This window comes from Lutra lutra, chromosome 13 (genome assembly GCF_902655055.1).
Source record: "Lutra lutra chromosome 13, mLutLut1.2, whole genome shotgun sequence".
NCBI classification, from domain to species: domain Eukaryota; kingdom Metazoa; phylum Chordata; class Mammalia; order Carnivora; family Mustelidae; genus Lutra; species Lutra lutra.
In genome coordinates this window covers 43,062,722-43,087,411 of record NC_062290.1, presented here as the reverse complement: position 1 = coordinate 43,087,411, position 24,690 = coordinate 43,062,722, and the positions used below count along the sequence as shown (strand labels likewise).

Below are 24,690 nucleotides of genomic sequence, written 5' to 3'. Positions count from 1 at the left end.
GGGTGGCTCAGTTTGGTTAAGTGTCTGCCTTCAGCTCAGATCATGGTCCCAGGGTCCTGGGATTGAGTCCCTCTCCCTCTGTTCTCTCTCTTGTGTTCTCTCTCTCTCAAATAAATAAAATCTTTTAAAAAATAGTCCCATAGTTAGAGTTAGATAGGACTTTTAGGTTGTTATAAAACTCCTTGTAGAATATTTAAAACCCTGGATCTTTTGGCCAATGTTCTGTGTCTGTCCAACTCACACCTTCTTGTCTTACTTCAATACCCGATTGCAAAACCCTGTAGCATGACAGGGGAACATACTTTTGCTTTAATCATGTCTGAGTTTTGTAATAAAGTAAAAATAAGCTTCTTGTGCTTTTCTCTAGTTGATGTTGACTCAGAAGCTGCCCGCCATTCAAAAAATTTGAGTTTTGTTTGCTCAGTCTGCTTTGTGTGTTGACCAAATTTAGGATAATGAGGAGTTCTACAAAGGCAATGTCATAGAGATTTTCCAAGTCTTAATTAACACTCAAAGTATTTCTTTTGGAAGTTGTTTCTTTTCCATTAGCTTTATTTATCAGCCCTGTGAAAATGGGAAGGAAAAAACTGACCTGAAATTTAAACAGGAAGTTATTTCCTGACTTAATCACTACTGTAATTTGAATTCTTTAGAATCTTCATGACAGTGTTTTTGAAGTACTGTCTTAGGTTTTTATATACAAGATGTAAAAATGTGTGGAAGTCCCATTAATCTCTGTGCGCCTCTTTGGCCATTCTCTTTATCCATAATGCTTGGTCACTGTTACTTTGTAATTACTACAGTGTAATCTGTGACAGTACTGGAATAATAAGCTTCCAGATTCATTAACAGATGATTTTCTTTTCCAGATTTTTATTTATTTATTTATTTTTGGACCAAAGTATTTCAAGGACAATTTTCCTACCCAATAAAATGGCTCATTTGATCTCTGACACCATGTATATCTTTCCCTTTAGGACTTATGTCTGTGTTTGGAGATGAATAACATATGTAGTGATGACTTAATAAGAATTCATTATAACATAGACTATTTTGTACCCTTGTGGAAGGTTGGCTAATTTTACATATTTACGGTATCTTCATGTGACTTCCAAAGTAGAAAATTCAATTTATTAAGAAACTTGTTCTTGCTAAAAATAAAAAAGCTGAGCTTTGTCACTTAGAACCATCATAGTTAATGTACACACCTAGAATCTACCACCTAAGTTTACAGAAGAAACTGGTGAGACAGAATGGATGCTCTAATTCAGTTTTAATGTAGATCGGGTACTTATCTATTAAACCTTTAAAAATGATTCAAGTACAATTTTGTAGTCTAAGTTATAAGTCTTGGTATCCTTCCCAAAAATGAACAAGGGGAAAGCAATTTAATAAACATTTTAAATTATATATGGGAGATTCAGTCAGGGTTAATAAACAGAGTGAGCTCCTGGCAAATAGTTTTTCTTAGGAAAGGCAAACCTAGATTTAAATTTTTCATTTTTTGTTTCCTTTCTATGATTACTCCTTCAGAATGTATGTTTTATGTTTCTAATTGCCCTGTGGCCTTATTTTGGCTTTTGTTATTTTGTATTAATATGTAACTTGTATAAGTGTTCCCAGACAAGAAACAGCTAATAGATTTATTAATGAGACTTCTTTATAGTTCTTTTGTGAGGTGCACTAAATATTAGCTGAAGCCACAATTGTGTTTTCCTGGGAAATGTCATTTAGTGAGAAGATTGATGTGCAGTTCACATATACTTGCAGAGTTCAAGCCAAGTATGACTATAATAAAGCTAAAGAGACTTCAGTTTTAGTGATAACAGAATCTTATTTGAATAGGGCTTTGGAACTCATCCAGAATACTTTCAAATGCACTCTTATTTAATATTGAAATATAAAAGTATTACTGACTGAACCTTGATTAAATATTTTTATTCTTAATTGACTTATTTATTTTAGATATACTTTCAGATATCCATATTTATAATTCACTGGTTTAATTTTATGTTTTCTTCCTTTCTCTATAGAGAATGGAAATAAAGTGGTTAATAATTGGGGAAATCCACTCTAGCATTTCAGAGCCGTGTAATATCCATATAAACATTTCCAAACCTTAATATTAAAAACAAATACTAATCCTTGTCATACCTATCTTAGAGGATTGTAGTATGAATAATATAACATCATGTGTGTCAAAGTGTCATTTACTCAAAGTGTCATTTATTCATTAAGACTACATATGTATTAGACATTTGATAAAGTGTTAGGAAAATAGTACATTGGGAAGAATCATAAGGGGGGAATATTTAAATATAATATGTGGAAAGTTTCTTGGGTCATAAATGGTTTCCATTTATTGAGCTTTTCCCATTACTAGGCACAGTGCTATGTGCTTTATAGTCATTATTTTAAGTCTTGACTCTCTTGTGGTATTATTGCTACTGTGAGAGATGAGGAAGGAGGCTCAGAGGATCATGTACTTCTTCAAGTGCCTTTTGAGTACCTGTTATTTGCCAGTATATATTGTAAGCTGAACAAATGTGTTGTCCTGCCCTCATGGAGCTTAAATTCTAGAGGGGAAGACAGACATTAATCAAATAATCATACAGATGTATTAATACATGTATATATAATAGATAATAAATAAAGATAAGTTACAGATAAATGCTCACATGCATGGTATGTGCTATGACAGAAAGACCCCTTGTGAAACAGGAAACTAATGGGGAGCTTGACCAGGAAATGAAGGCAGCTACCCTGGGGCATGGCAATAGATATTGGAGTTGAAATCTGGAAGATGAGCATGAGTTAACCATGTACAGCAAGGGTTGAATGGTGGGCAGGTTGAGGGGCTCTGCCCCGTGATTATCTGATTGTAAATGGGATTACAGTTCAAATTCTCAGTCCGATGGAGAGTTTGTGTTCGATTCCTGTAACTTTATTAGTTCAGTGTCTTTAGGCAGGGTACTGAATTATCTCCACCTCATTTTCCTCATTTGTGAAATAAAGGTAATAATAGTACTAACCTCATGGTATTTTCTGACGATTAAGAGAGCTAATGTTTATAAAATATTTAACATAGTGAGTGGAAAATGGCAAATATCCAGTAAATCTAGCTATTATTAATGATAATGGGTAATAGGTTACTGTTATAAATTTTAAAATCCTGCCTTTGGAAGAAGAAAAGACAGAGAAATAAAAAGGGAGAGATGGTGCTTCTCCAGCCCATTTGAGGGCTTCCTTCTGTTCTTTTAGGGTCATTTCTCTACACCCACTGCCCACAAACTCTGTCAGGTCCCTAAGCTCAGGGACTTTGCCATCCGTTCCCTGCCACTTACCAGTACTTGGCTCCAAAATGAGGGTTTTTGCATAGTGATAATATTTGAAGCTGTAGGAGGGGATGAAATTGCCAAATTAAAAAATGAGAGCCTGGTGTGGGAAACACCTGTATTTATTTACAGTGGAAAGAGAGTGAGACGTTGTTGCCAGAAAAACGAGGATAGTTGGTCTCTACAGCCCAGGAATGAAGGAGAGCGTACCTTAAGCTGCATCGAGGTCTGGGAAGACCAGGAGACTAGAAAAAGGGACCAAAATTAATGAGAACATTCCTTTTGGAGACAGTTTCAGAAACGTGTCAGGCAGAATCCAGATTGCAAAATTAAAATGTAGGTGGTGGTGCAGAAGTAAAAGCAGTGGGTGTTGAGTGCATGGATTTTTCTTTCAAGAAATCCATGGTAAAGGTAAGCAGAAGGAATAATTACTTTTAATAAGTTGCAGATTTTAAAAAATTCATTACCGTTACTGTTATGGGAGATTTGGCAATGCTGATCAGGTCAGAATTGAGCAAAGAATTACCGAGCACTCTTGACGAGGCACAGAGGGGCTGATAATGCCAGACAGCTAGACCTGCATGAGAATCCCTGCAAATATGGGGGGGGGGGGGACAGTCTGACTAAACTGTCTGCTCTTTTCCTGGTATCCCCTTTATGCCACTTCCTCCTCATCTCTGGGTTTCCTATAGTTGAGAGTGCCCAACAGTGAGTGGGAGGAACTTCTATGTTGGCTGAATGAAGGAAGAAGTGAATGTGCTTACAAAAAATGAAAGCTTATCCATTTCTACTTTTCCCAGCTGTCTCCTTGTAAAGCATGTACACTTTTGAGGCTTAACTGCCTTTGATAATTTTATGATAATTTATTTTCTTTAAGTGTGGGTGAGTTGGCAAGTGATCACATTGGTTCTGTTTTGTTGTGAATAAATAGTATGTCAGAGTTTTATGCTGTTTCAAAAATGTTATTTAGAATAAAACTTCCTTTGAAGCCACAATAGTCTCTTACTCAAAATATTTATTTAGACCATATTGTTTAAATATATATAATTCCCTTAAGGAACAATTGTAGTCTATAAAAATCTGAATTTAAAACAAACAGACCTTCTGGAATTCATGGAAATACAAAATGGATATTCCAGTGCTTAAGTGTTTATATACAAAAGGAGTTGAGGTGTTCCAATGTTTGTGTGTTTAGGTACAAGAAGAGTAGAATTCATAAAAAAAGATGATCTGAAAAGTTTAATTCCCAAATGTGCCAGAAGTATAAAGTTATTTAAGTAGAGAAAATATTTAAAACATAGTGTAATTCAGAGTAAATGCATGAATGTGAGTCAACCAGTGAATAAATAATTATACATAAAAAAATAAAGTAAATCTACGGTCTCTTAATTTGTTCTGTTGTGAATATAGGTATAATTAAAATTGAGAAAAGTATGCTTTAAACACAATGTAAAATTAGCCTATTTTTGTAAAATAATTAAATGTTATCAAAATAATAACTGAAAGTATGTATGTCTTTTGTGCTGGAGTTGACACATAGTCCTTGAGAAATCATCTCTTTTTATTGGGAATTTTTAAAATTTTGGTAAAGCGGAGGTGATTTTTTTTTTTTTTTGGAGTTATGAAAGCTTGTATTATTGCAGTTCAGATTACATGAATATTTTAATGTTAATGTGGTTGCCGTATCTGAATTTATAATTAGATAGTTTGTAAAGTACTTTCTTTTAGTGGAAACACTGCTTTCTAAACTGTTTTGTTTGGGTTTGGATTTTTGGGCCATATTATAATCAAGTTGTGAGTTCATTAACTAATGAATGTGATACTTAAATAAGCTCTTTCTAACGTGTTATGTTCTGATATATTGCTCAGTCAGTAAACTGTTGAAGTGGAAATAAGAAATTTCGGGAGAAATATTTCCCCCCTACAACCTACAAATGCATATGTTATTCTTGCTTAGTCAGCATTTATTTCCTTTGGTATCCCTATTCTTATTACTAATTCTTCCAATCACCAATGGATACAGCAGAAAGTTTTACAATCTAGCTAAGATGTAATTGGACTGTTGACACTGGAAGACAGACCCTGAAATGTCAGGCACATTATACAGTTGCATGTTTCCCTAGTGGTAATGGAGCAGCAAATGAGAGGTAAAGGTGAACCAAGAAAGGAGTCTATAGTGAGGACTCATTGCAAACCGCACTGGGACCTAGAGATTTAATGTTCATTAGTGAAAAGAGAAATACTTCAGACTTGCCTGATGCAAAGCATAGGGAACAGTAAAACCCCGTCCAGTCTTAATTCTGTGTAAATGAAATTTGGCCCAACTGTGTTAACAATTTCTAAAATACTGTCTGTTACAAGTGAGACAGTTTATATAAAAGTCCAAATGGTTCCAGGAATAGGAGCATCTGGAAGCTGTGTAAGTGAGCATAGCTTTCAGTTACAGAACTGCAATTTCAGGTAGTTCCATGCCTGTCCTCCAACAACCACCCCTGGCCCCCACCGCCCCAAATCAGTAAGCATTGATTGCATCTAAAGCTGTAGAGAGATCTTTTCCTGGCAGTTCTGGTAGTTACAGTAGATTGTTAATCTGTGAATGATCAGAATAAATTCCTTCTGTCTTCAGAATTTCCATGCAAATTAGAACTAAATGTATGAGATAAATTTATTAACTGTAGTCTAGGAGCATAGGTCAGCTTTAGCAAGTTTTAAGCATAGGTTTTTCTCCATAAAAAGTTACACTTCATTTATGCTAATTTTCTATGGATTCACTTTATAATGTAAACTGGTGAGATGATTTTTTAAAGTACCTGTAAAGAAATGAAAGATTTTTGAGTGTGTTTTCCAGTTTTCTAAGATAGAGTTGGATTGTTACAGATATAAGATGTTTACATAAATGGCATTTCCTATTCTAAACTTATTTTTTTACATCGCCGTTAAGGTAAAAGAAAAGGGGGCACCTGGCTGGCTCAGTTGGTTAAGCCTCCGACTCTTGATTTCAATTCAGATCTTGATCTCAGGGTTGTGAGTTCAAGCCCCACTTTGGGCTCCATGCTGGGCATGGAGCCCACTTTAAAAAAAATAAAGTAAAAGGAAGGTTGTTTTGTATTTTTTAAAAATGAGAATGAAAATGAAATTAATAAATCAAAAAGGAGAAAAAATAAGGAATTGGGGAGTAAATAAATAATACCAGAACTATGCTAGATTTTATTGGGCTGACAAGAGTGTCTTTCAAAGTGTATCTGATAGATTAAGAAAGCATTTAAGTGAAACTCAGCAGAAGAGTAATCTTCTAATAATAGTATTTGTATGTCATGTTTTATGTTCACCAACATTTCACCTGAGCATTATTTTATTAGAATGTATTTTTCTGCGTTATTGCTTAGTGGATAGACTTAAATGGGAATATATAGTAGCAGCATTATTTTTTTCTGTTTGGGATCCCTAGCTTTACAAATCGAGCATCTTGTAGAATAGGTAATTTTTTAATTCTTATTCTGTTTGGTCTACGTTTCTAATGTAAAGGTTAAATATGAATGACACAAAACATTTGGTTAGTGAATGAGCTTTGTTTTTTCACATTTTTTGGTAAGAGGTTTTGATGGTATCCGAATTTATTTTTAAAACTCTCCAAGCTGCTACCAACATAAAGCCTTTAAAAATAGAAGTGGATGTTATTTATTAAAATGTTGAAGAAACTCGGTACCTTTGAACCGATGCTGATCCTTTTTTCTCCTCCTTTCTTTTCCAGGCCATCCGTTGCACACTGGTAAACTGCACTTGTGAATGTTTTCAGCCGGGGAAGATTAACCTGAGGACTTGCGATCAGTGTAAACATGGCTGGGTGGCACATGGTGAGGAAAATCTGGACTTTTCTTCCTGTTCTTGTTAGGTTCATGTGAATGTGCGTATTTTTTCTGAGCAGTCTCTGCCTGGGAGGAGAGAGGGGTCAGCTGTGCTCCGAGTGTTCGTTAACATTCAGGCTGCAGCTCTCCGACAGCATATTCTTGGCTCCAAGGAGCAAGGCTAGGCGAGCAGAGCAGCTCCTTAGCAGAAGGGTGTGATGTTTATAGGACAGTTGGGCCGTGGGGTTCTGACTGAACACAGCAGCAGCCAGCAAGTACCAGGCCTGATGGAAACTCAAACATACCACAGTTGGCCTTTCAGGGCCCGGACCTCAGAGGGAAGCTGGCAAACCCTCTTTGCTTGAGGAGAATTCGTCGATGACTGCTCACCCTTGTCATATGCGTTTGAGGCTGCGTTTATTCTCCCAGATGTTAAATTTTGTATGGTCCAAGATGGGTGAGAGAGTGAACGGGAACATTATTTGGCTGGTATCTGAGAAAATCATCTGTAAATACCCCCTTTCAGTGTGCATCAGGATTGGAGGTGGCTGGTGTTGGAGTGGGAGTTCTGCGTAGGTGTGTGTTGGGGGCGAGGGTGACCCAGGACCATGGCTGGAAGTGTTGGCGGCTTTTTGCAAGATGCACAGAGCTGTCCTGTCAGTGTGCCTTGACTGAGCAGTTAATATCTTCTTCTGTGTAGCTTATGTTTCTTATGTTAGGCAAAAAGAGACTTAGAAAATAAGCAGACGTTTTCTTTACTTCCTAGAATATAGAATTTTAAAAGATAGGTAATGTTTATGAAAGAAATTTTGGCTTGAGATTTTTTTTGACAGCCTGGGGTATTGGCTCTTCAGTGGACATATTCTTCCCGAGCTGGGCCAAATATCCAGTGGGTTGTATTTTTATAAATCTCATGTTATTCTAGCAAGATCTGAGGTACAACGCTGGGCCGTGCCTTGAAATGCTTTTAATTTATCGTGTACCTTGCTTGTTCGGGTGTGTGTGTTGACGTTGTGGGGACATTTCAGCCATGTTTCTGTGTGCAAGAGAGAAGAGGTGGAGAGGGTGGTAGGAGGGGAAGACTCTGCAAGGGGTGTGTCTGGCAGGCAGGGCCACAGTTCTTCGGTGCCTCCAGGGATGGAACTCTTTCCTGTTTCATTAACAAGGGTGAAATCTGCAGCTCAGTCTGATTTTAAACAGCAGATGAGCTGTTGTTCCTTTTGCAGTCTGTGTGTGTTATCGCGATTTCTTTTCTCTTCTTGAAGTCATTTCCTAGGACTGCCATAACAGAATACCATGAGTGGGTGGCTTTAATCAGAAATTTATTTTCCCACAGTTCCAGAGGCTGGAAGTCCACAATCAGGGTGGTTTCATTCTGATTTCCTGGCTTGCTGATGGCTGCCCTCTTGTTAGGTCCTCAAATGGTCTTTCCTCTGTGGGCATGCACCCCTGGCATCTCTGTGCTTTCAGATTTCTTCTTATTCTAAGGACACTAATCAAACTGGATTAGGGCCCACTCTAGTGGTTTCATTTTAACTTAACCAGCCTCTTTAAAGTCTCCATCTTCAAATATAGTCACCTTTTAAAGTACCAGGGGTTAAGGCTTCAAGGTATACATTGGGTCAGGGGCATAACCCAGCCCGTAACACTTCCAAATATCCTTGTTTACCTGAATAAGTGTTGGCTTTACTAGGTGATATGTACCAGAGCTTATGTGCCAAGCCCACTAGGAATCACAGAGGCAGTGATGGTTCACATCCTGGCTCTGCAACCTCAGTGGCCCAGAGTTCAGCATCTCTGCAGCCTAGGTTTCTTATCTGTAATATGGGATGAATATTACCTACTTGACAGGATTATTGTGAGAATTAAAGATAAAGTGTATGAAACCTTTCAAATAAATAATTGTATGTTAAAAGTAAGCAACCGAACAATGGATAAGCAATAAAAGTGGGTCAATTAAACAAAGGACTTTCATTCATTCACTCATGTTTTTCCAAAGCCATCTGTGTTCCTATCATCTGTGTACTGTGGTAGCCTTGTGAGTATGAAAGTTGACTGTGTCACCAGTTTGTATTACATGTCCAACTTCCATGTGCATATTACATTAGCGTTGTCATTGGTGGCAGGGGGTGGGGGGGGGAATATTTCTTCTTTCTCGAACAAAAGAAATTATTCCTAGCCAATGGTTGTTTCTAAGACTTTCTGAGGGATGTGATTTTTCACCAAACTTGAATAAGGCATTTCTGTTACATCAGCCTGTGCTTTTCCTACCATGTCATTAGAAGTCCTGTGTCTCTGGGATATTAATTGTAGGGTTTCACAAATCTAACTTAACCCCACTCTTCCCCCATGCATTAGGACAAATATGACAGGGATTTGCTTCCAGCTTTTGAGTTGGCAGTGGGCTGAGAGCACCCACTCTTTTTGCCCTTGGCATTTCAACTAGTTGCTTCATTCTCTCCTCCTGCACAGAAAACCCTAAAATCATATCTCTAGTTATTTCTACTCAGAGGTGAAGTACAGCAGTCTTCCTGGCTGCCTTACACATGATGGTATCCTGTGTGTGAGGCTAGGAGGAAATGACTTGTTTTTTTTGTGTGTCTCTTAATGTAGATGGAACAGCAGTAAGACTACTGAGAATACATCTCATAGAATTGTTTCATCGTATCACTAAACATATTCCACATGTTATTATATTGTAATATATATATATATATTTTGTTGTTGTTGTTGTTGTGAGGCACATGGGTGGCTCAGCGTCCAGCTCTTGATTTTGGCTCAGGTCATGAGACCGAGTCCTGCCTGGGGCTCTGCTCTGGGCTCTGCTCTGGAGCCTGCTTAGGATTCTCTCTCTTCCTCTCTTTGTTCCTCTCCCACTCCTATGCACAGGCACAAACTCTCTCACTCTATCTCAAATAATAATAATAATAATAATAATAATAATAATAATAATAAAAGTTGCTGCCAAAAAAATAACCAAATGTCAGAATAACGTGTTCTTTATAAAAAGAAAAATGTTTAGAAATTTCGTGGCTTCCTTTTTTTTTTTTTTTAAAGATTTTTTATTTATTTATTTGACAGAGAGAGAGATCACAAGTAGACAGAGAGGCAAGCAGAGAGAGAGAGGAGGAAGCAGGCTCCCTGCTGAGCAGAGAGCCCGATGCGGGACTCCATCCCAGGACCCTGAGATCATGACCTGAGCCGAAGGCAGCGGCTTAACCCACTGAGCCACCCAGGCGCCCCTCGTGGCTTCTTTTGAATGAATATGTTTCTATATCTCTTTTGATAGCAGCATCTTCAGTTTCTTTGTACGATGTTGAATTTTATGGGTCATTATATCACACACACACACGCACACACACACACACACACCCAATTCCATAGCCTTATAGATTGCTTCTCCAACCTCCTTGAATTGTTGACATTAGCTACTTTACAACAATCTTGAGAAAGATGTTTTAAAAAATTAAAGAGAGTGAGTGATTAATTCATCATACTGTAACACTTAGATTTTGAAATTATGCACTGGGCCATCTGCTTTTCACAAATTACTTCCTTGAAATCTTTAGCACCATTGAGTCTAGAGGGGGAGAAAACCCAAAACAGCTTCTACTACCTACCAATAGGTATTTCCCACTGAATTAATAAAGGATTTCCTGTTCTTTCTCCCATGAATGAATTTTAGCTCTTTCACTTTGATTAATAGAAAGCAGGGCTTTATTGAATTTATTTAAAAATAAGCTTTTTTTGGGTATAGGATTTCCATACCTACAGTATGTAATAAGCCAGACTTTCTAATTTTATAAATTTCTGTTCAGAGTTCTTGGATAAAGGACTCTAGCATCCTGCCAGCTAATTCATTTAACAACTATATTTCTTTTTCTCCTCTGTTTGCATGATCTTTTCTGTGTTTTTCCTTCATCACCTAAAATATAGAGTGTGTCTTGAAAAAAATTAAAATTCCTACAAGTTTTAATTTTCTTGGTTTAAAAGTGTCAAAATACCAGGATAAAAGCAGCAGTGGACTTCTTTCCTGGTGACATAATGTTTATGTCCATAGAAATTTAGTCAATTGTATCTTGACCCTTTCCCACCATACTAGAGTAGTAATTCAGCCATTCGTGGAATTAAAGCTTCAGCCAAAGATTTTACATACTTAGAAAATAGCAAGGGGGCACCTGGGTGGCTCATTCAGTTAAGCATCTGCCTTTAGCTCAGGTCATGATCTCAGGGTCCTGGGATGGAGTCCCTCATGGGGCTCCGGGTTTAGCAGGAAGTCTGCTTCTCTTTCTCCCTCTGCCCATCCCCACTGTTCATGTGCTTTCTCTCTCTCTCTGCTGTTTCTCAAATAAAGAAACAAAATCTTAAAAAAGAGAGAGAGAGAAGAAAATAGCATGTAACCAGTGAATACCCAGTAGTGGTGTGTTGGGAGATGGGAGGGTAGGAAGGGGGCGTGCTTGCTTTTAATGAGAAGTGCCTTTGTGAAATACTGGAGCATGGTGCAAAGGTTGAGAACTATGGTACTAAATCATTTTTGTTCTCTATTATGTGCAAATTGGTTGTAATGACCTTAGTCTAGATGAAGACTTCATTTCTAAACCATTAAGATAAATAAAGTAGCAAAGATTTTTAAAAAAGTAAACTATATTCTAAATGATTTTAGGAAATATTTAGTGATAATCCAAGACAACTGGAAATTTTTTCTTCCAGGATGGGGAATATTTGATTTGTGTATTTGAGAACAGAGGTGGGCAGATTTTAGAAAGGTGATATATATAGACTTTTTTCCTTTACTACATCAGTGATTTTTAACAACAAAGCCTGTTTGTTAAAACTACCTCTAAGAAAAAAAAAAATCTCCTGTTTCTTAGTATGTCTGGCAAGCATTTGGCAAGGAGATGAGGCTTAATGAATAAAGAATATATTACATAGCTTCATGAGCCCCACAGCAGATTTCTCAGTACAAATTATTTTCTTCATAGAATACTTTGATTTAAACCAAAAGGATGCACCATTCCAATAAGCTGCATGAAAGCTAGCATTTTCATTTACTTCCACACAATCTGAAGTAACACTAGTGGTACTTCCTTTGGCTCAGGTCTGCCTGTGAGAATGCTTGTTGCACCAGAATTCTCAAGACCTTTCCTTTATTATGTTCTATAAATGTGATTTCTCTTTACTACCTCTGTGCATTCAAGAAGACGGTCCTGCATTATTGCTTTAATTATTTGGTCATCAAGCCAGCTGCTTTCCTGCCCGAATCCAAACTCTTCCGATTTTTTTAACGTAAAATGAGCAGGCTTGGCCTACATCATCTGGATCAGCAGTGAATAGATATTTATTAAACATACATCATATGTAAAGTACTGTGCCAGGTTTCTTTTAGTTCCTTAGTTCTGTGCCATAGGAAATGGTGAGCAGTATAAAGTTAATTTAGTGTCATATACCAACCAGTTTTACGGTTTAATGTACTATAAGACTTAATATTCATATAATCCATTAATTTCAAACCTTTCTTTTTTGTAATTCACTGGAAGTAATTTTTCTTTCTTTTTTTTTTTTTCTCAGCATCATTGAATATGACTTCTCAGCTTTTTTACTCAATACATCCTATCAGAAGAGGGATATTTATAGAGACCCTCACCCAAATAGAAAAATAAGACATCCCCTTAAATTTGAATTTCAGGTAAACAGTGAATAATATTTTTAGGATGGCCGTGTATCTGTAGATTCAGCTGTGCGAACCCGTATTTTTATTTGCTAACACTGGCAAGCATATACCTAGAAGAAAATTATAGTGAGACTTAATCTACATAATTAAGTTCTTAAATCAGGGCCATTGGTTCCGAAAATTCTATAATCAAAAAAAATTCTATAATCAAAAACTTTCTGAATATATCAGAGCTCACGAGATCTCCGCATTCTGTTTAGAAATTCCTCAGTTTTTTTGGTGGCATGGTGTACTTTATAAGGATTTAAACAGAGTGGATCAAAAGCAGTAATTTTTCATTTTATCCCATGAAAAGTCACATGTCTTTATTATTTGTCCCAGTCTGTGCTCTTCTAATGAATTGTCTAAACATCTGTGAAAGTAGTTTATTCCTAACTGGTAACTCTGTAAGATTCTCCCTGACTTAAGTCCAAAAGCCAGTATAACTAATGTAGTAGTAACCTCTCCTTCTCCTTCCTCTTTTCTTCCCTAGTTTCCCCCGCTTTGCACCCCAAATAGAAGTCTTTTATCATAAATAAAGCGTGACATTTCTGTGATATCATGCTCATTCAGAGTAACTCAGCAACGGTTTGTGTATGATGATTTGTAAATTTTTCAAAAGTAAGAGAAGAGGGTGGTTAAAAGGAAAGGTAATCCTCCCAAATATTAACCTACAAGAAAGCTCTGACCTCTTTTTTTTTAACTGACCTGGAGATTGTCCCAGTAAGAGTGGATTTCGCTTTGGGAGAGACTTGCTGCAGGAAGGTATTTAGGATTTGGTGCGAAGTGTTAAATGTACTAGCTTGATTCCTTAGCACAGGGAAGTAAATACCAGCTTTGCAAGCGAGAACTTGATCCTTTGGGAAGAGGTAAGTGGTCATGGTGCCAGGGCTTTGCATGTGGGTAGGAACACCATAGTCCTCTTCCCCTGGCACACTGGTTTGGAAAAGGTAGGAACTAATGTAGTATCTGCTTAAAAGAATCTGTCCAGAAGTAGACTTAGTTCTTCCAGACTCTGATGCTGAAACCTGGCTTGCCTAGCCACAAAATTCATTTTTAGTTAGGGAAGCCACTTTTATAGGTGTCCCCTTAGCTCTGATGAGGCAGCTGGGTCCTGTTCTCTCCACAGACAACGTCCTTGAACATCTCTCCAGTTATTTTTATCTTAAAGAGCAAAACAAGGCCATTTTCCTGCCTGGCATGGGAGCGTTCTTTGCTCGACCTGAGGGCACCGTGCCCTCTTCTTTCCTTTACTCCCTGATCACAGCTGATAAGCTTTAAAGGGAGGACATCCTCACAAATGCAAAGGTTCGGTGCCTGATTAATGGCATTAACTATATTCTTATAGTGTCCCTGAACTGCTTATTTTGATTTGTTTCTTAGCCTGCCCACCTTTTGGGATGGTGCTTTGAACTCCCTAAAATTTTTCTTTTTTAATCACAGCACAAACAGTGCCTCCCTCCCCTTCAAAGTCCTGGGCTCTCTGCCTATTAGCTCCCCACATTTTTTCCCTAGCTTCTTCTTACTCAGATGGAACATAAGAGGAGTCTGGTAAATTCTGGCCTCTAAAGTGTACAGTGCCAGTCTGCTGCTAAGGAGTTTCTAGGCAGGATCTTGAGATTGAAGCATACGGAGCTGGAGCCCCAGGGTATGAGGAAGCTTCAGATACACAAATGGGAGGCACGACAGAAAAGTGGGTAAGAGTGCTCTAGGCTCTAGGCTCTACCACCTACCATCAGTAGAACTTTGGCCAAGTTCATGTAATCTCTGTTTTCTCGTCTATGAAATGTGGATAATAATAGCACCTAGTTTGTAGGGTTCTTCCTAGGATTAAATAAGATAATCTACTTAATGGTGTTAGTTGTTTCATGGTTAAAAGTTGGATTTACCAGGCAGTGATCAAATCCCATCTCGATCCCTAGTTAATAAGCCTCAGTTCTTTTATCTGTAAATGCAAATAATAACAGGAATATACCTAAATATCACAGCAAGGTTTTGAGGAAGATTAAAGAGAAAAGTGGACTTAATACTGATGATAATATACAGAGCCTCATTTAAGGTACAGGGGGTACAAGCTTCTTTCCCCTTCCAGGGAAGGTTTTCTTCAGGGCCCAGTGGCAGAGTTTAGGTTACCAGTTCTTTCCCCATTAAATCTAGTCCTGTTCCATACCTTCCATTTCCCCTAAAGTGTCATTTGAGCCCTTATTTGAACAGAAATCAGAAGCACTTTTTTCCCAGAAGTCACATTTTGAGAAGTGTAGACCAGTTAAAATGAATTGTAGGAATATTTATCTGTTGCAAGTCCAAAAATCAGAGGTAGATGAATTTCAGTCAGATTTCAGACTACTTTTGACCACTTTCACACCTATATTCTTGCATGTAAAGTGCTTTGATGGGCTAACCACTTTATCATTTTATTGTACTTTATTACATCATAAATTTTTATATCTTGCTAACGATCCTACAGGAAGCTTAATTGTTTATAGGAACATCTTAATTAACTGGAGTTCACCAGGTTAAGCAGAACACAAATTGAAGGAGTTATAAATGAAACACTCAGCTCCTCTCATTTTACTCAGGATGCACTATTGAGATAGACCAGGAGGTTCTGCTGGGTGATAAGGACCCCAGTATGTCACAGCAATTTCAGGTTGATGCTCTCAACCATTCTTCCTTTTCCCGTTGTGTCATAGTGGTGACTTCTTCCAAACAGGGGCCCTCCCCCTAACCTTTGTTGAAGAGTGAAAACATGAAAGGAGGTAACTATGGTAATTCAGAGAAATTCTGACTCATATTCTGGGAGGCATAAAATGTTGTTTATGCATCCCATTCCTTACCAGGTTTTGCCTTCTGGGAGGGTAGGTGTTTGTAATTTTTCAAAAGCTTCTTGAATTCATCTGTTAGTAGTTAGTGAGCATAGAGCCAAAGTGCTGTATAGATGGTATTTTTAAGGTGTAACTGTTTAAGGTGTTACTGCCACAACTGAGCAAAATCATAAGCAGAAGTAGAAGGGGCCCCCTAGTAAGGTCTCTCCCTGGAGCTGTTCCTTGATGCACCAGGGAAATTGCCATTTTGGCCTCTTAGGCCTCCCAGCCTGCTCCATATGGTCAGGCAGGTGATGCTACAAATGCAAGCCCAGACCCATTAAAATGAAAGGACAGTGTTGTTGGGCCTTAAATTCAGTTGGCCAAGGAATGCAACGGCAACTCTATACCTGGCTGTCCAATGAGGAAGCCACTCTTACAGATTTGAGCACTTGAAATGTGGCTAGTCCAAATTGAGATCTGTTGTAAATATATACACTGGATTTTGGAAATGTCATCTTAAAAAAAATGTTAAGTATCACAAGAATTACTGATACATTATCTGCATTTTTGGTAATATTTTTGATATATTGACTTAAATATAAAATATGCTCTTAAAAATTAGTTTCATTGTTTTTACCTTTTAAAAGAGACAACAAAAATTAAAGTATGTGAGTTGAATTGTATTTCTATTAAACATAGCAGTTCTAGGCCGTTGGTATGAGGTAGTGTTATTGGTGGACTGAAGGTTAGGTTATAGTGGCTTTCAGGTAGAGTAGTTAGAACTGGTGCGAGAATCCTAAAAACCAAAACCCAGTCTCTTGTCCTCCCTTCACTCATCACTGTCAGCTCTTCCCCAGTCCTTGGAGCTTTCATACTTGCTTCACTATTGATCATGTCCAGTCTTTCCTCTGCCCTTGTCCTCAGGGAAGAGGGATCCCCCTTCCCCCAGGAGCAATTAAGTGTTCCCTTCTGAATGTGCTCAGCGCACTTTACTGAGACCAAAGGGTTGTTTCTGTGGCGTACTGATCCCTCCACTAGCTCGGGAGCTCAGGCAGGCCACCTCTTCATCTCTGCGTGCTGATACCCACTGCAGCGTCTCCTACACAGGAGCACAGGAACAAAGGTTTGTAGAAAATCCTAAGTGTATCTACGAGTCTCTGATTCCTAATTGCCATTTCTTTTCCAGCAGCCTCTTCCATGCTAAGTGGTAAGCACAGCTGCAGACGCTTGCCTTTAGTCCCACTTCTGCATTTCTCTTGTCCAGCCTCTCTGTTCTCGCCTTTGCTGTTTTCTTCTGTCTTCAGACAACAAAACCAGTGAAAGGTAGGTAGGAGGTTTTAGCAGCCTGACTAGCCAGGAAGTAAATTTTAGGGAAGTTCAATTTGTTTGATCATTAACAGATGTTGACATTTTAGTCTTATTCAGAAGGTATAGTTTTGAGTGAAATATCTTCCACTTTTATTTAGTACTTCTTCAGTATTCCTTTGCGTGCAAAAATCTGATGGATAGAAATTCTCCCTTCCGTCTTGGGCTGTTCGTGTTTTCCACTATCAGGAAAAATTAAAAAAACAAATCAACTTCTAACATAAAAGAAAACACCTGTTTGGCTTGGAGAAATTGGCCAGGGAGGTCTTTTCTCCGACAGGCCAGAAGTGACGATCACAGGGCCCCTTATAAAAAAAAAAAAAAAAAAAAAAATTAAAAAAGTCATTTTTTTTCTTTATTTCATGTGAGCATTGGCAGAAACTCTGACAAGCAGTTCTTCATATTTTATTATGTTCTTGTCTGCAGAATCTCTGTCAGGCAAAAACCTTGTCAGCGGAAAACCTGTCGTAGGATCAGAGGAGACAAAAACAGGTGTCACACAGGCAGTCAAAACTGAAGGAAAAAAAGATTAGGCTAAAGAGAGAGAGGCAGACAATTACATTAATGCCATTGCTTTTATCTTATAGATGTGTGTTATTATCTCGGGGTGCTGAGTGCGCAATTGCCTCAAAGAAAAGTAGACAGGAGACAAGGGGAAACTTGATAGTTATTAAGTGAAGAGGCAGTGTGTCAAAGCTGGATGGGGTTCAAAGTTTTGCAAAGGAAAAAAACTGCAGGCAGCAAGCAACCGCTGTGTGGTTCTGCTTTCGGCTACATAAACCTAGTAGCAATCTAACATTTTCTACTTGGAAACAGATCATAGAGAGAAAAATTAATGAAAGATTTCATTTGGAGGTTTTGGGGGTAACATTTATCCTATATACATGTGACTGAATCATAATCTTTTCTCTCTTATAAAATCTTGCCACAATGTGAGGCATGGTGAGGCATGAAGACAGGCATTTGTCAGTTCAGCTGTGTTGTTTGGATATGTTTAAAACACCTATTATCAACACACTTTTAATTTAAAAAAGCTATTAAGAAGCCCTTTTACTAAGTGTGAACATCTGTACGTGCAAGCTGTAAATTAGGAGATCACATATGTGTGCCTCAGTCAGAGACTAAATGAAGCTGGCAAGTGTTTTCTAATACTGGTTTTAAATACAGTAAAAAAATCTAAAGGAAAAGTCGCTACATTTTAAAATTTGGATTTATTTTTATGATTGCGCCTATTGGTACTAATTAATAGAATTTTTCTTCTCATTAGAAATTAGGGTCATATTACTATCAAGTTGGTAACCAAAACTTGGAAGAGCTAATGAGCATCTCCCCTCTGTTTCTTTGTTCACATCTTTTCAGGAGACTTGGCTTCTTTTCTGAAAGTTTGCACTTATTAAATATTGTACTTATTAAATATTAAACATTGGTGATGCTATAAAATAGTTTCATTTTGCCAATGGCCCAAACTCTGAAAGATGTTTAGCCTTGTTGATAACACATACATGTCAAACAGCCAAGTAGTGACTTCAGGTTGGGATGGCAACTTTGTTTCCCCATCTGCTCAATCATACACTGATCATGGGAATGGAAAAACAGACAAGGATCTCTCTAGCCTTTGACATTTTCTGTTCATGCATTTAACAATTGGTTAGCTTAGACTTTTCCTAAGACTGCCTTCTTAACCCCCCCTTTTTTTATGAGCAAATCTTTATATAGGGCCTTTTATTTCTCCAGTCACAGATGCAAAGCAGTTTGATACTTGATATATGTATTAAGCAAATCCAGCAATCCAGAAGAAAACACACATCAGTGTCAGAAGTGTGTGTGATAGCCCAGAGTTTTAAGGGATTATGGTGGGAGGATAAAAAAAAAGATTGATTATAGATTTAGAATGAGATTTCAGGCTGACTTACTAGGAGAGGAAAGGAAAAATACTTGTGACACAAAGGTGACATTTATTAAAAAAAAAAAAAAGACGACTGAATATAATCATTCCTTTCTTTCAGGTATTTCCTACCAGATGCTGGCTTTTTGTATTTCTGCTCTCTCAATTTTGAAAGATTTCTTCACTATATGTGATAGAGTTTAAAGCATATGTTCTATCAAAAATAAATATGTCTTGCATTTATAGAGTTTCCTTAGTGAAATTCTTGGTGAAACACTATTTCAAGAAAATGACGTCTTAAAGCTAATAAATTAGGAGTAGGGTAATTATTCGCTTACAGAAAAGTTCAGTTTTTGTTTAATAGAAGGACTTACATGGTCTGTTCAAGTAGCATATTTCAGTAGTTACTTTTAACACGAGATGTGTTTTGTAGTCTGTGTACATTTAATTCATTGATCTGTAAATTAAATAAAGCAAGGTTTGTGTAGTCAACTTTCAGCTAGCCTCGGCAACTAGAGATTGGATAGAGCAACAACAGGAGGAACAATAACCCCCAACCCTGGGTGCAGCAAGGAGAGTCAATTACCAAATCTCTTCCTAGATTTACTGTCAAGTTTGCAGATTAAATTTTCTCTTTTCCCCTTAACCACCTTCTGATGGAGTTGCTGTAAATGAGGAAAGACATGCCCCCAAAAGTGGTCCATGTAAGGAAGGAGGAGGAGAAGAAATAAAACGAAGGACTTGTTTAATCTACTAGCCAGGAGAGTGAGCTTCTGAATAACCAAGCGTTGACAGTCTACTTTTATGTGTGTCTCAGTCAGATTTTAATGATTTCCAAAGTCTGTTGTGAAGACTTTATTATGCATAAGGCCACAGGGGGAAATGCCAATCAGTTTGAAATATTACTGTATAGTCTCAAGTGGAGCTCCAATTCTGCCCCGGACTAATTGTGGGTGTTTGTGTGTGCATCTCCACATACTCACAAAGCTAAATGTCAGCTAGGGATGATTAAACTCCATAGGACATAGGCCTCATTGGAACTACTTTTGTCCCCCTTTCGTCACCACAGATTAGAATGACATCCATAATGGACTTTAAGAGTATTCATATACTTAGTCCCTCATGTATTAAGGGACAGGAAAAAAAAATCAAGAATCATTCACATGAGGTATAAGGTATAGTAATGTAATCAGGGTGTATGGAAGTACAGTAGGTTTTTGTTTTGTTTTAGTTAAAAACACTGACACGCTATTTGTTCAAGAAAAAAAAATAAACGCTTCACCCATAAGGGCTGACAGTTTTTATCACCAGGTTGGGGATCAACTTTTGCAGCTATATATCATTCCTTTTCTTCTTTCCTTTAAAAAAAAAAAAATTCTTGAAGCAAGCCCTCTTTCTTTTTGGTATTAAGTATCCTAATTAATTCAACCTTGACAGTTACAGTTAGAAAGTTGTGACTTAAATGGAACATGAGTTATTTTGTACCGAATTTGCCCCCAATTATATAGGTCTTTTCCCAAAAAGTAGTGAATAAAATGTGCAGATCTAAATATTACTTCAAGTTATAAAGAATCCTTCTTTTAATAACAGTCATTGTCTGCCTTCACGATCGATTCTCTGATCCACTAAAAAGTTTTTAATATGTCATCATTGCCATTTATTAATGTTTTCCCCAAGTGCTGTGGCTTTTATTCAGATCTGGCTTACGATCTTTGGGTAGGCTAAGCCTTTGCCTTGCGCCCTGATGCTCTCTTGCTAGGCAAGAGTCTTATAATGGGAAAGGATTGATGTTATAATGATTCCAAAGGGCCCCTTTATGATGAAATTCTAAATACGCAAAATCCCATTAAAGCTGTTGAAGTTCATGGGCTAGCTACATTGAAATGACATATCATTATATCGGGTATGGTGTGCATATCATAAAGTGTGGTATAATTGGAAATTATTGGTCATATTAGAAAGAATGAAGAGCCACTGACCCTCATAAATTCAGAGTATTTGGGTATTTGGAGTACAAAAGGGAACAATAATCTGTTTATAAGTAATCAAAACTTAAAAATCTGACCCCAGAAACTGTTCTTATAAAATCCTGTCCCTAAGAACTCTATTTCTGAACTCTTAAAGTAATCATGGAAAGAATTCCATAAACCAATCCCTCAAAGACACATGTTAAATGTTAATCTATTAGAAATTAAAATTGTGTTCTAGGATCTAGAGCTCCTAAAAGTTGACCGCTTGATGCTGTTATAATTTAGAATCCTAAGGGGAATTGAGGCAAGAGAAATGGAGTTCTCAAAACAATTAGCTTTCCAATTGAAGGCTCACTTGGCTTTTTCCCAAAATGAAAGAATAGGTTTCTTTAATTTTTTTTTCTTACTTATAAATTGCTTCAAATTAGTATTTAAAAATTTAAAAATATCCAGGGCAGGACTGGAAATTAGTGAAATAAAAGATTTCCTTTTAGGCCATTTTCATACAAATTTTTAATTGTTTTCCTCTGCAAAGTAGGTGGTTTTGAGAAGTTAGCCCACTTCTCTCACTTTTTATTGAATGGCTGGCTATAAGCTTCACACTGCCTTGCCTGAACCGCTACTAGATGGAGTCCACTGGATGTCAAGGCTTGAAACATTCAAGCATATTCCTGTGAAAACCACCTAAGTCACTTGAATCTGGCTTTTAAAGAAAGTTATGTTTAAAAAAGTTGTGGAAAACTAAGAACTATAAACTATCACTGAGAGCCAATTTTCTAGGATCAGTGAAAAGCACTTTTATACTCCTACATTAAGAAAAAAAACTATCTGAATATGTTCTTATTTCTGTGACCTTCACAGAAAATATTAGAAGTGAAGTCTGTAGAATTACAGGTTTACATTTATTTTAATTTATTTGAAGGTTTGGGGAGTAATTCCTGTTATTAAAAATTGAAATAAAAAATAGTTATTCACATTTCACTTGATAGATGCAAGTTCTTTTATAACTACTGCTCACCCACCCCAGCTCTATTTTATACATTTGAAAACAGAATTTTATAAAGAACATTACTTTGTTCTTTAAGTTAGCAATACTGTTCAAAGTGTATGTTACTTTGTATCACTTCACTATTGCATATTTTGCACTACATTTTATACCGATTTTACATTTACATTACACAGTAATGAACCACAAAAATTCTGGCTGTTGTCCTTAATGGTGATTCTGTTTTTAACAGAAATGAGTTTTCTTCTTCCAGACTTATGTGTCATTTGGGGGTCTTGTCCTATCAAAGTGTTTATTAAAATTATATCCAGACTTCAATTTTTCCTTTGTCTCATAGCTAGAAAATTACCAGTTTAAGCTTCTGTTTTGGCATTTTAAGGAAATCCAGGTAAATTATATTCCCCCCAGTTACCTAATTCACAATTTAAGAAGCTCTTGTGTGAATTTTCTTTTCTTTTTCTAACTAGTATCCATATTGTGCAGTTAGACCCTTTTCTTTTTCCAAATAAAATTCCACATACTAAGAAGAGATTAATTTATATGTTGGCTTTTTTCCCCTCTAGACCTTTTATAAAAGAAAAATAAGCTTTTCTTTGTAGATCTTATTGTGTGACCATTCTCTGACCCTGTCCAAAATCTGTACCATCCATATCTTTTTCTATAGCTGGGAGATCATAGCTCTAGAACATTGATTACAAATCCAGTGATCTGTGCTATGATTTTCATAATGTCTACACATTATGTTCTAGTCTATGCACCCTGTCATCAAGCTTGTTTTCTTTAACAGTCCCGGATTTCATATTGCTACCTAGAAATCCACTGGATGCCCTCAAATCATGCTTCAAGTGGTAGGAAAGGGAATAGATTATGCAAAGCTTAGTTGATTCTTGTCCAGATAGCAGCCCCACCTCGCTCCGTGAACTGCCACAATTACCTATAACCACTGTTCTCTAGGGGAGTGTAAAGATCAAAGGAGAGGGACATGGGTAAAATGGAGAGTTTGGTGGCACAGTAGAATCATACATTTAGGCTTTCAATGCAAATACACTAATGGTCTTTCCTAGTCTATGTTGACTTAACTGTGTTTATCTGTTCAACAATATGAGAATTGAACACCCTTGAGTCAATTATGTGTCAGATAGAGTTGCTGCTTAACATCAAGCTCTCGTGATAAAATAGGCACATAAGTGACCCAGTAAATGGGCAGCATATGGTTGGGATGTACATGATTGGCACGCATCATTATTGAGACAGTTTGCTCTTAGATGAGGGGACCTCTCCAGACTTCATGGAAAAAGAAAATAGAACTTGAAGCTAGAAGGAAGATGTAGTCAAAAGGTAGATAAGAGGAAAGGCACTTAAAGAACAGTGTTGAAAATTAAACATTTTTAAAATGTAGCTCAGCAGATGGAACTCTCCTTATCTCACAGCATCATCGCGTACCGTTCTGCTGCTGTCTCTCATGTCCTAGAATTGGCTTTGCCTGGAAAAGCCAATTAATTTGTTATCCATTTAAATTATGTTCTCATGTGACATACCCAGCTTGTAATTTTGTGCATTAATGTGTATTTTTTTTTTAAGTTTGTTTTCCTCATTAGTCTGCTAACTTCAAGAGGGTTCAAGTCCTATCTGTTTTGTTCTTCACAAATTCTCCAAAATTTAGCATAGGACCTGGAAATATTCTTCTAGTAACCAAATATGAAAGTGCTTAGAATGTTTGAAAAGGTAGTGTGTAGCTCACTTTGTGTCATGTTATAACGATGGATTGATCTGGCCAAGGTCTCCTGACCCAGGTTAAGGACTCCAGGTAAAGGAGGAGGGAGGGTTTTGCTGGGATCACTATTAGAAACTTTTGACCAGGGAAGAGACCTATTCTAATCAGTATTTTGAGAAGACTGACTTGTGGGTTGTATTTAGGTTGTATTGGGTCAGAAAAAGCAGAGATAGATCAGACCACCAGGAGTTACTTGCAGTAATGGAGTTGTGAGAGCCTTAAAAGCCTGTACTAAAGTGATAGAAGTTAGGGCAGAGAGGAGGGATTGATCCAGGAGAAACTGCAGTGGAAAAATGTATGGGTACTAAGTAGCCTGAGATAATTTGAATGTTTTCTCTGTATGTAATGTTTAGTGAGAAGAACAGCAGCCAACAAGATAAGAATTTGTATCCATACTGTAGATCTCCTCAACTATATAAAATTATGGACTGAAAAAAGTAGATGCAATTGTGTCAATGTATGGATATTAGCAATTTTTGGGTGGTGGGGTTATAGATGATTATTTTGTTGTTATTGTTTTCTCGAATTTATGGCATTTTTTTTCAAGAGCACCTGTGACATATCCATCAGAAGATAACAAAAGGTTTGTTTCAGCCTAGTTTCCATAGTTCTACCTTTCTCAGCGCTAAGAGTCAAGTACGTGTTTGGAGTTGAGAGCATGGCTCTTGAGTAGGTTAGGAATCACCTGCGTAATGTAGGAGTAGTTGGATTCCTAGAGGCAGCTCATCCCAGGTGGACAGCTGGAGAGGCATCAGCTCTGAAATCTTCATGATTCCCCTGCAGCTCAGTTGATTTCCCCTTCAAACCCCCCCAGCCTAGAAAATCTTAAACTGCCCATCTTTACTCTAAGCATCTATTTTCTTTCCCACTCTTTTTAGGTTGGTCTTGATTCTGTGTTTTTCTTTCCTCACCCCTTGAATTAAGGAGGTGGTCCTCAACCTATTGGCTGCCACTAGCAAGAATTTTGAAAAGAAAGAGCCATCCTGACATTTT

The 24,690-nt window shown here is 37.3% G+C and overlaps 1 protein-coding gene across 36 annotated transcripts in view; it reads left to right on the top strand.

Moving 5' to 3' along the window:
- BNC2 (basonuclin 2) overlaps positions 1 to 24,690 on the top strand; it is a 428,074-nt gene that overhangs the window by 269,063 nt on the left and 134,321 nt on the right. For all 36 annotated transcript variants that reach the window (XM_047699784.1, XM_047699778.1, XM_047699777.1 and 33 more), the window contains one exon: positions 7,087 to 7,189. In XM_047699784.1, coding sequence (XP_047555740.1) covers positions 7,087 to 7,189 — 103 coding nt within the window. The remainder of the gene's footprint in view (positions 1 to 7,086; positions 7,190 to 24,690) is intronic.